Genomic DNA, 16,005 nt, shown 5'->3' on the forward strand with positions numbered 1-16,005 from the left:
GGGATTCTATTAACTTTAATGTTAACAATGGAACTATGCATTTTCCTAAATTGAGACATACTTGTTTTTCATAATGAATATTAAGTAGAAACAAAATTAACTTTATATATTCACATTAGTCACTCTTTATTTTTGCCATAAAATTTTCTTTTCTTATAAAATTGAAACCCTTTGTACACTCTTTCCTCTTCCTATTAATCCTGGTGCTGATCTTACCAAGTTATCTTCTTTATCAGAGGTAAGCCCTATCTACAGATTGTTATTCATACACAAGTTGTAATTTGTTAACTATATATTTATGTATTCATTAAGAAAAGACTATAATTTTGCAGATATTTCAATTAATTTATATGATACTGTATATCTTGCTCTGCAAAATTCTTTTCTTTTTTACTCAGATGTATGATTTTGGTCTTATTTGTGAAAATTAATTTAGAAATATATTGTTCTCTTATTTTCCTGGGTAGATACACTTATTAGCCTTTTAAAAATTGTTTCCTAAAGTGATTGAAACTTTTACACTTCCACCACCAAATTGAAAATAGTTCCTTTACTCTATCTGTTCACCATGACTTGGCAATCACAGACGTTTCAATTTTTTTCAGTATCATGAGTGTGAAATAGTTTTTTTATACCATTTCACATTCACCTTCTACAGATTATTATTAAAGCAAAGTGTATACATTGGCCTAAAGAGGTTTCGTCTTTTGTGAGTTGTCTGCGTGAATTCTTTGTCCATAGTTCCATGGAATTTTGGTCTATTATTTATTAATTCAACATATACATATTACATCTATTTTCTTGAGTCTATGGCTACTTCTTTTACTATATTTGTGATTATTTTTTCATTCAGACCTTTACAATTTTAAAGCATGAAATTTATCTAGGTTTGTGATTTTAAGTTGTGTTTAAAGGTCTATACAGCGCTGAATCATACACACACACTCACACACACACACACACACACACATAGCCACGGGGGTCAGTCCTCATTTACATGGTTTAGATATGCAAGGATAATGAATCAGTGACCAGGGTTTGATTTTAGCATTTGAAGAAAGGAATAATTTGAAGAGCAGTAGGGAGAAACTTTCAAACTTGAGAAAATATAAGCAGAGAAATTATGGTAGAATTATATGATGGTAAGAGATGTTCTGCATAAGAACTCTTGAATTGTTATTAAATTTAATAATGCCAAATTAGAGAAATATCCTTAGGTTGGACTCTAATTCTAAGGAGATTGTCTCTTTCAAATCAAACAATGATAGCTCTTGGGGAAGAAAATGAGTTTTCACAAAATAATAGTTAAAAATTAATAAATAAAGATTAAAGTAGGAAGAATGAACGCTACAACTTAAAATTATCTTTGAGGAAGATGTATCTTTGCAATGAAGAGGACATCTGTTGGAAGTAGGGCTTAAACAAGTGCATAGGAGAGACTCTTCTGTACCTTGGTTCTTGAGCTGGGGCACTGAGAAGTGGTGGGATCTGCAAGGATATCACAGAGGGGAAACGGTCAAAGGAAGAGAGAGGTAAAAGTTGATTGGGGGCCAGGTCTGTAAGAAATCCCATAAAGATGGGTCAGGGCTTAGTTGTGGGAAGAGGCAACCTGCCTGCCAGTTACATCTTACTCTCTGAATTGTGCTTTTCTTTTGTTATTCTTGAGTTTAAGTATAATCTTCGTAAATCCTAATGTCTAGACTTTCTTTTCTGTGAGAATTTAAAGATGGGCTTAATGTTCATGCTCTGGATGAAATAACAAAATGAGGAGAAGCGTGCCCTCACAAATCAGCATGGTAATGACACCAGGAATTTGAACACATTCTCTGTGTTCCCTGAACCACCATCTCTGATTAGATTGGTGTCAAAGCATAAAGCTAAGGATAGAGGCAGAGTGCTTTGAACTGGAGTCAGATATCAATGACTCTGCGAAGTGTTCTTAGAGTACCTGAGCTGTGTTTTTTCTGTTTATTAGGTGTCATTTGATCAAACTAGTCAGATATAATTATGATGCTATTTATAATTGCAACTATGGGAGCATATAAATTTGAGTTATATGGAGAAGAAAGAAAACAATACACAACATTCGAAAGTAAAGATAAATACATATAATCTTGTGTGTGTGCACTTGTGTTATCTAAATCATAAGCTTCTTCATACATATATGTGTATGTATATGTGTATATACATATATCAGTAGAAACATATTAAGAAGCAAATCGATGATACATTTTTTCCTCATACAAAACCAGCATAGGTAGAGGTTTAACTATGATCTTTATTTTAAAATATCTAGGAAAAGAGAAATACATTAATACACTAAAACAAACAATTTTCATCACATATTGAGGCGCAGAATATCACTCTCAGTTTTTTAAAATCAATTTTTACTGTGAACATTTACTTTACTGATAAGCCATTTTTTCAAAACATTTTTTCCAGTGCCTGTTTTTCATCTTTTTTCTTTAATCTATAGATGATGGGATTCAGCATAAGAATCACAATAGTGTGAAATATTGACCTCATCATGTCATGATCCAAACCATAGTTGGAACTTGGTCACACAAACATGAAGAGAAGTTTACCATGAAAAATTGGCACTCCAATTAGATGAGAACCACATGCAGAAAAGACTTTTATCCTCCTTTTAGCAGAATGTATCCTTAGAATCAGCAACAGAATGAAACCATAGGAGATGAGGACAACCAGGATAGCAAAGACAGGAGCAATGTCATGAAAGACATATCTAATTCCTTTGGATTCATAGGATAGACTAAAAGTAGCCACTGTGAATAAAGCAGCATGCAAGATACCACTAAATAGGAAGCAATGTTGAATGGCACATCGACTCAGGGTGACATGCTAAGTAAACACAGGAAAGGGTTATAGATTGCCATAGAGTGATCATGTACCATTGCAGCCAAAAGAAAGCAAAAGTAATAGTGAGAAACATCTGTGTTGCACATCCAAGGAATGAAAAGGCTTTATTCTTTGACAGAAAATCTATTAACATATTTGTAGTAATTGCTGAGGAAAAGCAGGCATCCACACATGATAACACACTCAGAAAATAATACATGGGGTTGTGTAGCCTGGACTCCCCAATAACCAATACAATCAGTCCAAAATTTCCCATCAGAGTAAACAGAAACATTGCTAGAAACAGGAAGAAGATGGAGCTCAAAGTTGTCTGTGAAGCCCTTCAGTACAAATATAGTAACTTCAGTGACATTCTTCATGTGGACACTTTACGGAACAAACTTGAAAATATTCATTAAATTATAATTCATTTACTACAAAAAGAATAAATAAAATTGTGACTCAATATTGTGATTCAAGGGACGGTGAGCTGTGTTTTCATATTTATTTTTTGGCATGTATAATTTCCCAGTTGTGGACCAGGAAACAGTGACAATACAATGGGTCGAGTGTTTATGCCACTTACTGCAGAATCAAATGGAAAATATGAGTGTTCACTCACTGGCTGAACTCACGTAATTTTAAAACCATCAGGCAAACTGGTTAATTTGCCACTCTATTCTGCTAGCTGTCGTCATATTAGATCACATTACAGCACCAAGTGACTGGCTGAAAACTACTTTCCTTCTGACATCCAAACTTGTGAGATTGTCTACCTGTATCAAGCATTGGAACAGAATATCAGCATTCTAGACCTTTCAGCAATTGTGTAAAATTATTTACTAGAATCTACTCACCTGTAGAACGAGACCGTTAATAATTATACAATATTGGAGTAAATATTAAAAGATAAAAGGTGTTAATGAAATTGAATCTTTATGATGTTAAATATAAAATGTTCTGAATTAAGTTGGTTCTACAGAGTAGCAGCCTCCTGGATCATAACATTTTCTGAGCTAATCTCTAAACACTTTCTATCTCTATTAGATTTCCTGCAGTATATCTGGAAGAATTAATCAAGATTTTTCCAGGATGATAAGACATGATTAAATTAAGCAATCGCTTAATAATAACAACTTATATTTCATTCAAATTTGTTTCTTAAATACTAAGAATTAGCTTATCCCTTTTTTGACTAAATAATTGGTTATACTTGTTACTTTTAGATATCTAAATTCCATATGCCTTTCAACTCCCTCAAGAGCTGTGTTCAAATAGGGAAGAAATATTCTTAAAAAGCATATGATATAGTTCAAGGTATTATATCTGTTTAGGTAGTGTTTATTGTGGATTCAGTGAAATAACAACTACATAATTAATATCTGAGTCACAATTAAAGTCATTCACAACAAATAGCAATTAAAATATAACAACAAAAATAAAAAAGTTACACCACGACATAAAACTCAATATTAAAGAGCAAAAAAGCAGAAAGAAATGAAAGAAGGAATACCAGAAATCTTTCTTGGATAATCCCATTGTCAAGCAAATTAGGAGTCAAATGTCCAATGAAATCCAAATTTTCAATTACTAGCTCATAGTACAGCACGAGGTGAAGGATAGATTTTATTCAATTATTATTATTTTAGTTTTGTATAACCACCCACAGGAAATTTGAATCTGTCTTGGAGGCACACAATCTGCTGTTTTAGTTTTTGTATAACCACCCACAGGAAATTTGAATCTGTCTTGGAGGCACACAATCTGCTGCATATACTAGTCTGTGCATTATTTAAATTTATAATGCAAACCAGGCTCCACATCCAATATTTTGACGTGGATCCCACCAGTAAGTGAAATTGTCATTTGGATTAGAAATAGTGACAGAAGGAGAACAAAGCACAGACCAACAACTTTCTGGGAAAGACAAAGTCAGGATTCACTAGAAGAATTGTCAAGATCAAGATAAAATATTTTTATAGAATTATTGGAAAGAAAACAGGCAGAGAAAACCAGAAATACTCATATGAGATATCAGAGAAGGCAGAATTTAGTTTGAATCCTATGTATTGGAAATGAATTGACAACAAAACAACTTAGGGTTCTCAAACCACTTACTCTAATTAACTATTTCTGAGTGACTCTCACACTATAGAATGCTTTTAAATATACCATTTAATTTCAAATGTGTTAATAATTTGATTAGAAAAACTCTAAATATGTGGGCATTTTGTTATTTTAACTGTCATGGGAAGGAATATAAACTGAACAGAGGTTGAGACAAGTGATTATATAGGGGTGAGGAGATTATAGATGTGAGGTAATAGGCAAATTAAAAGAAATAAAATAAAAAATTTTGATGAATATGATGTAATTTATTTTTTTAAATGTGACCAGGAGTCACAAGAAAAAGGTCAGCCCCAATACAATTCTTGACATCTGTTCAAGATGAATAACAGGATTTAGAATCTGAAAGTATGTGTTCATCAGCAAAGCTTATGATTAATCCACGTGTGATGGTAGACTTTCTTTCCAAGTAAATTTAAGCTCACTGTAATTTAACAAATGGAGTTGTGGTGAGCTGAGAGTATTTTCGGAATCAGCAGATCACATATTCTCAAAACTTCTTTATTCTCTAAAGAATAGTCCAGAGACATAAAGAGTGAGTAGAAAAAAAGAATCATAATCAAAATACAATCCATTGGATTTAATCCTTATTTAATTCATTGGTTTTGGTGTATACTAATAATCACAAAACAAACATATTATAACGATTAGTTATTGTATTAATTTTGTGCCCCAATATTTGCTTATGTTGTAAAAATAAATACATCTGATGAAAAAAGTTCAATTTTATGGTCATCTTAAATTTGTAACTAAAAATGGGCATATTTAAAGGAAATTGCTTTATATATTTATTGCTTTATACATTTAATTAGTTTACTAGGCTGTATATTAATTTTTGTTCATAGTCCTTCAAATATATTACTATTTAAAGAGGAGTAAACTTTGGAGAGAAAGTCATTGAAGTTTTGACTTCTATTTGTCTAATAATTACTGATGTTGAACATCTTTTCATGTGCGTCTTGGCTATCTGTATATCTTCTTTGTAAAAATGTCTATTCAGGTCCTCTGTCTGTTTGTAATTTTTTTATTGTTACAATGTATGAATGTTTTATGTATTTTAGATATTAACTCTTTATCAGATGTATGAATTGCAAATATATTCTCTTAGTTGTTAGATTGCCATTTCATTTTCTTGATGATTTCCTTTGCCATAAAGAATCTTTTTAGTTTGATGTAGTTCCGTTTGTTTACTTTTTATTTTGTTTCCCTTGCCTAGTGAGACACAATATTCAAAAAAATACTGCTAAGACTGAGGTTGAAGTCCATACTACCTATATTTTCTTCTAGAAGTTTTATGGTTTCTGGAGTTACATTCAAGTCTCATCCTTTTTGAGTTAATTTTCATGTGTAAGATGTAAGATAATGTTCTACTGTCATTCTTTGCAGGTGGCTTTTCATTTTTCCAGACACCATTTATGGAAGAGACTTTCCTTTCTCTGTTGTAGGTTCTTGGCTCCCTTGTCAAAAATTAGCTGTCCATAGATGTGTGAGTTTATTTAAGGGCTTTCAATTCTGTTTCATTGATCTGTGTGTCTGTTTTTGTGTCAGCACTATGCTTTTTTGATTACTATAGCTTTGTCATTTATTATGAAGTCAGGGATTTTGATACCTCCAGCCTTGCTTTTTTTTTCTAAGGATTGCTTTGGCTATTCAGGGTCTTCTGTTGTCACATAGAAATTTTAGGATTCTTTAGTCTATTTCTGTGAAAAATTTTGTTGGGACTTTAATAGGGATTGCACGGAATCTGTAGATTGCTTTAGGAAGTATGAACATTTTAGCTATGTTAATTCTTCCAATGCATGAGCATGGAATATCTTTCCATTTCTTTGTGTCTTCTTCAATTTATTTCAACAATATTTTATAATTTTCAGTGTACAAGTATTCTACCTCGTTGATTAAAGAACAAAACAAAAGAACAAAATTTATTTTTAAAGAAATGGATAAATTCTTAGACTCATACAGCCTTCCAAAACTGAATCAAGAATAAATAGAGAATCTGAATAGACAAATCACTAGTAAGAAGATCAAAACAGTAATCAAAACCTCCCAAAAAACAAAAATCTAAGGGCTGGCCCCGTGGCCGAGTGGTTAAGTTCGCTCGCTTCGCTGCAGGCGGCCCAGTGTTTCGTTGGTTCGAATCCTGGGCGTAGACATGGCACTGCTCATCAGACCACGCTGAGGCAGCAACCCACATGCCACAACTAGAAGGAGCCACAACGAAGAATATGCAACAATGTAGTGGGGTGCTTTGGGGAGAAAAAGGAAAAAAATAAAAAATCTAAAAAAAAAAATGTCTAGGACCAGAGGGCTTCTCTGGTGAATTCTACCAAACATTCAAAGAATACTTAATACCTCTCCTTCTCAAATTCTTCCAAAAAACTGCAGAGAAGGCAATGCTTCCCAACTCTACGATGCTGACATTATTACCCTGATAACAAAACTAGACAAGGACAACAAAAAAAGGGAAAATTACAGATCAATATCACTGATGAACACATGTGCAAAAATCTTCAAGAAAATATTAGTAAATTAAATGCAATACATTAAAAAGATCATACACCATGATGAAGTGGAATTTACTCAGGGATGCAAAAATGGTTCAACATCTGCAAATCAATCAACATGATACACCACATTAACAGGATGAAGAATAAAAATCACATGATCATCACAATAGATGCAGATAAAGCATTTGTCAAGATACAGCATCCATTTATGACAAGAACTATGAATAAAATGGGTGTAAAAGGAAAGTACCTCAAGATAATAAAGGGCATATATGACAAACCCACAGCTAACATCATATTCAATGCTTAAAAATTGAAAGCCATCCCTCTAAGAACAGGAACTAGACAAGGATGCTCACTTTCACCACTCTTATTTAACAAAATATTGGAAGCTCTAGAAAGAATGATCAGACAAGAAAAAGAAATAAAAGAAACCCAAATTGGAAAGGAAGAAGTGAAACTGTTACTATTTTCAGATGATTTGATTTTATATATAAGAAACACTAAAGAGTACAGTAAAAACTATTAAAAAAATAAACGAATGCAGTAAAGTTGCAGGGTGCAAAATCAGCATACAAAAGTTGGTTGCACTTCCATACACTACCAGTTAAATAGCAGAAAGAGAAATTAAGAACACAATCCCATTTACAATGGCAACAAAAGGAATAAAATACATAGGATTAAATTTAACCAATAGATAAGAACTCTTAAGACATGAGACATAATCTCACGTCACATCTCTGATACTGAGTTATTACGTAACTTCTCGGAGTTTCAGGTCCTAATCGTGGCAACCTAACTTTTTTATTTCACAACAAGTCAGTTTAAATGGAAAAAAATCAAAGGTAAAATTACATTATATTCCTTACAAGGTACAGCATGTGTATTTACAGTCACCCAAATTCATTAAACTTCCACTCCATCCAAATTATAAAGTGCTGTGTTTGAAATGAAAAAGACATAAATTTTGAACTTATTGAAATGTTTATTATTCATGTGATAAAATGTACAAAATGCTATAAGCATGTGGAGTAGGAGACAGAAAACATTGAAAGTTCTGTAAGACTTCAGAAGTCATGCAAGATTATGATTCTTGAATAGTAATCTATAGCATATTTGAAAGACATGCTAATATCTATTTATGTGTATATACACACACACACACCCCTAGGAAATAAGTGCAGAAATTCAACACTGATATACAAAGGAGATAGATACTTAATATTTTTACTTTTCTTCAATTATCCAGATGCTCCTGATAAGCAGTTGAGTTGGAAACAACATATCAAGTGAACAACTTCTCACTTTATTGATAAGAAAATTGAGCCCAATTTAGTAAATCGATTTGACAATCATTCATCTATTTATCTGTTCAAAAATACTTTTGAGAGCCTACTATGTTGGGGAGAAACAGAAAAATAATGTCAGGGACTATAGACACCATTAACAGAAGCAATGTTGAGAGGGGGATAAAGTATAATGTTGTTGTAAGGATAGGACATATTTTAGAGGTGGTACAGTGTATATCTTTATGATGATATGATGGTGGAAACAAATCTGAATGAAGCAATGTAACATGGCATCAATAATTCCTTTCAATGACCCACTTGTAAAGATGGGCAGACAACATATATTACCAGAAATTTGAGTAAACTTTCTACTATAAAAAGGAGAAAAAAAGAAACAAATCTTAAAATAAAAATTAAAAAGGTCCAATTTCCAGTTCTACATGTAAGGAGCTTGGAAGTTGCCACTCCATCCTATCAACAAGTGAAAAGCTGAACACACTGAAAACTCAGCAACACTTTTTGAATTCTCAAAACAGTGTCCTCTTATTGGAGAGACAAACAGGTGAATATAGAGAGTCAGGCTTTCCTGAGCAGAGACTCAGAAGCAGAAACCACCATGGGAACCACTGCCTGAATGGGAACCTGAACTGTAACAAATTGCTGGAGGCTCAGTGTGGACAACTCTGAGAGTTAAAATTTGGAGAAGAATCCAGTCATAGGAGGGCCCCCAAAATATTGTGAGATTTACCTCCAGGAGCTTGACCAGGTTCCCACAGTATGTATCAGATAAATTCCTTATGTTTCCAGCAGAAGGAAGCAAAAGGAATCATTTTGAAAGATGCAAAGCATTCTATTTTTAACAAAGCCTGCCCTCACGAGAAACTGGTAAACCAGAGACTAGCCTGCTGGGATATTACCTCAGTCTAACTAACTTGGGAGAAGGGACATACCAAATTTCAGCTCACTCTAGCGATCCAGTCCCAACCAAGGGCAAAGAAAAAGACTAAGACGTGTTTTGAAGTTCATAGTCCAGAGGCATAGGCTTACTAAAGTACTGAGACCAATCACAAGACTGCAGAACACTTTCCCAACTCCCACACCTCATCACACCATTAATAAAGGTCTATGTATAGCAGTTCCTTTTATCCAGTACATTTTGTCTGGCTACCAAGAAAAAGTGACAGTTCATACTAAAAGGAAAAAAAAAAAACATAATTTGAAGCCAAAGACTAAGTTTCAGACACAGAAATGGCATGGATATAATAAGTAAATATCAGATCATGAATTTAAGATGACTCTGATAAATATGCTAAATATTCTAATGAATAAAGTAGACAACATGAAAGGACAGATGGGTAATAAAAGTAGAAAGACAGAAATCCTAATAAAGAACCAAACAGAAATGCCAGAAGTGAAAAATATTTTAACTGTAATGGACAACGCCTTTAATGAGCTTACTAAGTAGACTAGACATGGGAGAGGAAAGAATCTCTGAACTTGAGGCTATATCAATAGAAACTTCAAAAACTGGAAAGCAAAAAGAACAAAGATTGGAAAAAAAATCATAGAGAATATCCAAGGTCTGTGGGAAAAGGAAAGAAGAAATATTTGAAAGAATAATGAATGAAAATTTTCCCAAATTAATGGCAGACACCAAACCACAGATCCAGGTTCAGAAAGCTTAGAGAACACCAAGCAAGATAAATGCCAAATAAAAACTACACGTAGGCATATCACATTCAAAGTACAGAAAATCAAAGATGAAGAAAAAATCCTGAGAGAAGCTAGAGGAAAAAACGATCTCATCTATAGAGGAACAAAGATAAGAATTACATCCAACATCTCTTCAGAAACCAATCAAGCAAGTAGAGATTTGAGTGAAATAACAGAGTAGTCGGAAGAAAATGTATATGTTTATGTGTATATCTTATGTGTATACTTGCTTATGTATGTTTAAATATAAGTGAAATAAATGACCAGCAATGACAAAAGAGAATGGACGAATGAATTACAAAACTAAACATACTTTTACTATATAATACATTAATTCCACTCCTTGGTATTTACCCAAAGGAGCTGAAAACATATCCACATAAAAAGCTGCACACAGATGTTTGTACCATCTTTATTGATAATTGCCAAATTTGGAAGCAACCAGCTGTCCTTCCGTAGGTGAACAGATAAATAAGCTGTGGCACATCCAGACAATGAATGATCATGCAGTGCTAAAAATAATGAGCTATCAAGGAAGGAAAAGACGAGAGAAGGAAACTTAAATGCATATTACTAAGTAAAAGAAGCCAATCTGAAAAGGCTACCTACAGTGCAATTCCAACGATATGACATTCTGGAAAAAGAAAACTATGGAGACAGTAAAATGGTCACTGGTTGCCAGAGGTTTGGGAGTGACAGGATGAAGAGGCAGAGCAGAGAGGATTTTTAGGACAAGAAAAATACTCTGCATAATACTATAATGATGGATTCATGCCATTATATATTTTTTCAAACTATAGAATATACAACACCAAGAGTAAACCCTAAGGTAAATGATGGACTTTGAATGATTATAACATGTCAATGTAAGTTTATCAATTGTAAAATATGTACCACTTTAGTGAAACGTGTTACTAATGGGGAAGGCTATACACTTGAGGGGACAGGGCGTATATGAGAAATCTCTGCACCTTCCTCTTAATTTTTCTGTGAACCTAAAACTGCTCTAAAGAAAGTAAAGTCTTAAAAATAAAAGAAAATTACGTAAAACTGAAACAAGGCAGACAGAGAAAAATTACAGAAAATTCTCATTAATAAACCCAGAATTTGCCCCAAAACACTTCCTTAATAAAATATGTACAAACAACAGCAAACAAATTAAAAATGAAAAAAGAAAAAAGAGAAAGAAAAATAAATAGATGACTACTTTGACAACTTATATCACAGAAGACCTCTATTAACACCACAGCAAGGATTTTTAAGGTGTCAAGGCACCCTAAAGCAGCTGAATCTTGTTGGAGTCAGTGCTTTCTTGGCAAGTACATGGTAAACATGAAAAGGGAAGTATTAACAGGATCTATGACCCTTGGGACCTAGAAATTTAAAAAACCCAACACCTCAAGAAGAGGACAATTTACAGAGTGGGCATCTCAGCTCAATCAAGCTGAGAAAGTAGAAAAGCCCTTACTTGCTCCGAGTGGCACACACATCCAGGCTCAATGAGGGATTCACAAAGAGACTGTAGGAGTCCAAAATGTTTGGTGGTGCAGGTCATGGAAGATCTTAGAAAGATGCAGTACATACTCCCTTCCAAAATGGCAGGACTTCACCTTGAGGAAGAACATTCTAAGAGACAAATGTCAATGAATAGGGAAGAAACTCTGGGAAGGAAAGTTTGAAATAAAGAAGGGGCTTCTGTAAGATGTAGGTCTCAGAAAGTACTGTTAGAGCAACATATAATATCTAAAGTGCAGAGTGTCACTTTGGAGGTAAGGTCTATCTGGTTATGGGACTCAAGGAATTCAGGTAGAAGTGCTAATGACTTAGGCTTAGCTATGAGCGTCTAAGCAGTTATATAAGACAATATTTTAAGACAATGAAAATATGTGAGTGAGTCTTTGAGCATGAAACTGGAAAAGCCAGCTTGACCTATCTCCAACCTACACATGTACCTACTTATGATAGTCAGAATGCCCATGACTAAGAAGAAGCATTAAGTAGAAGACATGAGGTCAATAGAAGTGTAGAGAGCCTTCCAAACTGGGAAAAAGAACTGCAGAAAAGTTGTGAAAGTAATATATTGTGTAAGAGGTGCTGTGTAATGTATTGTTGAGGTAATTTAAACTTAATAATCCTTTAATGGGATGCCCTAAAAATAACTCCCTAAAATGAGAAAAGTCCTTAGGTTATATTTGATGTTTTAAGGAGATTGTCTTATTGCAACTAAGGTGATTTTACACACACACAAAAATTAATGATAATGAAAGGAAGGAAGAAAGGAAAAACACAGCCATATATAATTAACATTAAATGAGGATTCTTTGCAATGAAAATGAGGTCTGCAGGAGGCAGGGCTAAACATGGTAGAGACTCTTCTGTATCCTAGTTCTTGGGCCTTGTCACTGAGGAGAGGTGACATCTTCAAGGGCATCACAGAGGGATAGGAGTCAAAGAAAACTGGAGTCCAAGCTGAGTCAGGACCAGGCCTGTAGGGAAACCCACAAACATGAGCCAGGGCTTAGTTTGGGAAGAGCCCAATCTGCTGGACTACTGCACCTTATTCTCTGAATTGTGCTTGTCTTTTGTCATTCTTGAGTTTAAGTATAATCTTTGTAAATGCTAATGCCCAGTCTCTGTATTCTGTGAGGAAATAAAGAATGGGTTTAATGTCCATGCTCTGGATGAAATAATAAAATAATAAATGGGGGAGAAATGTACCCTTACAAAAAGCATGGTAATGGCACCAGGAATATGAACACATGTCTGTGGTCTCCAAACCACAGGTTGGGATTAGATTGCTGTCAATGTGTAGATCTAAGGATGGAGCAAAGTTCTTTGAACTGGAGTCCAAACCAACAATTCCATGCAGAGTGCTCTGAGATTCTGTGAGCTGTGGTTTTGCTATGGATTAGGTGGTACTTGAGCAAGCTAGTCAGGTATAATTATAAAGTTACTGACAATTGTAAATATTGAAGCAAACAATTTGAGTCATATGAGATGAAAGTTAATACTATACATTTTAAAGTAAAGATTACATGCATATCTGACTCTATGTGTATATACCCGTACAATATAGGCCAATATTCATATGTTAAAATCCTAAACCATGTAGCTCAGAATGTCGCTATGTTTGGCAGTACTGTCTTTTTGGAGATAATTAACTTAAAATGAGATCCTTGGAGCTGGCCGAGTGGTGTAGTGGTTAAGTTTGTGTGCTCTGCTTCGGCAGCCCAGGCTTCATAGGTTTGGATCCTGGGCACAGACCTATGCATCTCACATCAAGCTATGCTGTGGAGGTGTCCCACATACAAAATAGAGGAATATTGGCACAGATGTTAGCTCAGGGACAATGTTCTACAAGCAAAAAGAAGAAGATTGGCAACAGATGTTAGCTCAGGGACAATCTTCCTCACCACACACACAATAATAATAATAATGAGATCCTTTAGAGTGGACCCTAATTCAATATGACTCCTGTCCTTATAAAAAGAGTTAGAACAGAGAAATACATGGAAGAATGATGATCTGAAGACAGAGGCAGAAAATTGCTTTCTTCAACCCATGGAGAAAGGCCTCAGAAGAAACCAACCCAGCCATCACCGTGATCTCTGACTCCTAGATTCTATGACAGTGATAAATAAATTTTTGTTGTTTAAGCCACAATTCTGTAATTTGTTATAACAGCCCTAAGAAAATAACACAATCTGTATCAGCATATATGTACATATAAGTAATTTTATGTATATACGTATGTGTGTGTGTGTGTGTATATCTGAGAGTGAATTAAGTAAGAAGCAAATAGATGACAGTTTTTCTGCATGTGTGGAAACTGCATGGGTAGAGGTATGACTCTCATCTTTATGCAAAAACATGTAAGAACAACAGAAAGATACTAATAAACTAAAACAGAACATTTTCATCATAACTTCTTGATATGGAGATAATGAACATCATTCTCAACTGGTTTCAATTTAATGATTAGTGTGAAAAATCTGCTTTATTGACACATTAATTTTTACCAAACACTCTTTTCATTGCACCTTTTACATCTTTGTTCCTTAAACTGTAGATGATGGGATTCAACATGGGAATCACAATGGTGTAAAATGTCGACACTATCATGTCATGGTCCAAAGAGTAGCTGGAACTTGGTCTCACATAAGTGAAGAGGATTGTTCCGTGAAATATTGACACTCCAGTTAGATGAGAACCACATGTAGAGAATGCTTTTTGTCTCCCTTCAGCAGAATGAATCTTCAGAATGGCCACCAGAATGAAAGTATAGGAGATCAGGACAATCAGGATAGTGACTATCTCAATAATGCCCACAAAGTAGAAGAGTAAAAACTGGTTTGTGTGAGTGTCAGAACAAGAAATAGCAAGGAGAGGAGGAATATCACAAAAGACATGTCTAATTTCATTAGATGCACAAAAAGATAGGCTAAATGTGGCCCCTGTATGCACTGAAGCATTCAAAATGCCACCAACATAGGAAGTAATGATGAGTGGCACAAAGACCCTGGTTGACATGATAGCTGAATATAGCAGAGGGTTGTAGATTGCTACATAGCGATCATATGCCATTGCAGCCAAGAGAAAGCATTCTGCGGTCCCAAAGGTAACAAAGAGAAACATCTGTGCTGCACATCCAAGGAATGAAACATCTTTTTTCTCTGACAGGAAATTGACCAACATTTTTGGGGTCACAACTGAAGAATGGCAGGCATCCAAGAATGATAACACACTTAGAAAGTAGTACATAGGGTTGTGGAGCCGGGAATTCACAATCACCAATACAACCAGTCCCAAATTGCCTATCAGAGTAAATATATAGATCGCTAGAAATAGCAAAAATAGGAAGACCTGTACCTCAAAATCATCTGTGAAGCCCATCAATACAAACATGGTGACTTCAGTTACATTCTTCATCTGAATCCTGTATAAATCTAAATCTGATGTCAACTGTGACATTTCAGTTTTATTTATAGGTTTTAAAGCAATAATTTTGAATACAGAACCCACTCTATTATATCCTCTTGTTTGTTTCTTAGAAAGGCATGTTGAAATCCTTGGCAGTAAAGAAACAGGCAGTGGTGAAGAAGTTGGGTCCAAGTGAATGAATTACCCTGTTAAATTAAAGAACTATCTTATTCAGGATTGACTAAATTTTCCATGTTAAAAACATGCCAATTTATGCAGTTTAATTTCCTATTTATTTTCTGTTAAATTTACTACCACTTAGTTTCATATTGTAATCTGTTAAAATTCACGGGGATAAATGAATATAGGAATTTTTAAATGCAAAAATATTATCGGAGAAAGTAAACATCTAAGTACAAATCCTAGATTTTCTACAGTGTGTGTGAAATAACTTTCTTTAATGTTCAAAATTATTAAAATGGGAGGAACCATAATGATATCACAAAATTTTGTTGTATTTAAATGAAAAAATCAATGTAAAAGTTATTTAAGTTTAAAATCTTTCCAGATAACTAGAAAGTAGGATAAAT

General features: G+C 34.2%; 1 protein-coding gene and 1 pseudogene across 1 annotated transcript; both read right to left on the minus strand.

The window, feature by feature from the left end:
• Window positions 1-2,424: 2,424 nt before the first annotated feature.
• Window positions 2,425-3,239, minus strand: LOC139074628 (olfactory receptor 5T7-like; annotated as a pseudogene).
• An 11,264-nt stretch (window positions 3,240-14,503) lies between these two features.
• Window positions 14,504-15,466, minus strand: LOC103544767 (olfactory receptor 5T3-like). The gene has a single exon (XM_070566017.1). The coding sequence runs from the start codon at window positions 15,464-15,466 to the stop codon at window positions 14,504-14,506; it is 963 nt and encodes a 320-aa protein (XP_070422118.1).
• Window positions 15,467-16,005: the final 539 nt, after the last annotated feature.

The sequence above is a fragment of the Equus przewalskii genome, chromosome 11 (assembly GCF_037783145.1).
Source record: "Equus przewalskii isolate Varuska chromosome 11, EquPr2, whole genome shotgun sequence".
In the NCBI taxonomy this organism is placed as follows: Eukaryota; Metazoa; Chordata; class Mammalia; order Perissodactyla; family Equidae; genus Equus; species Equus przewalskii.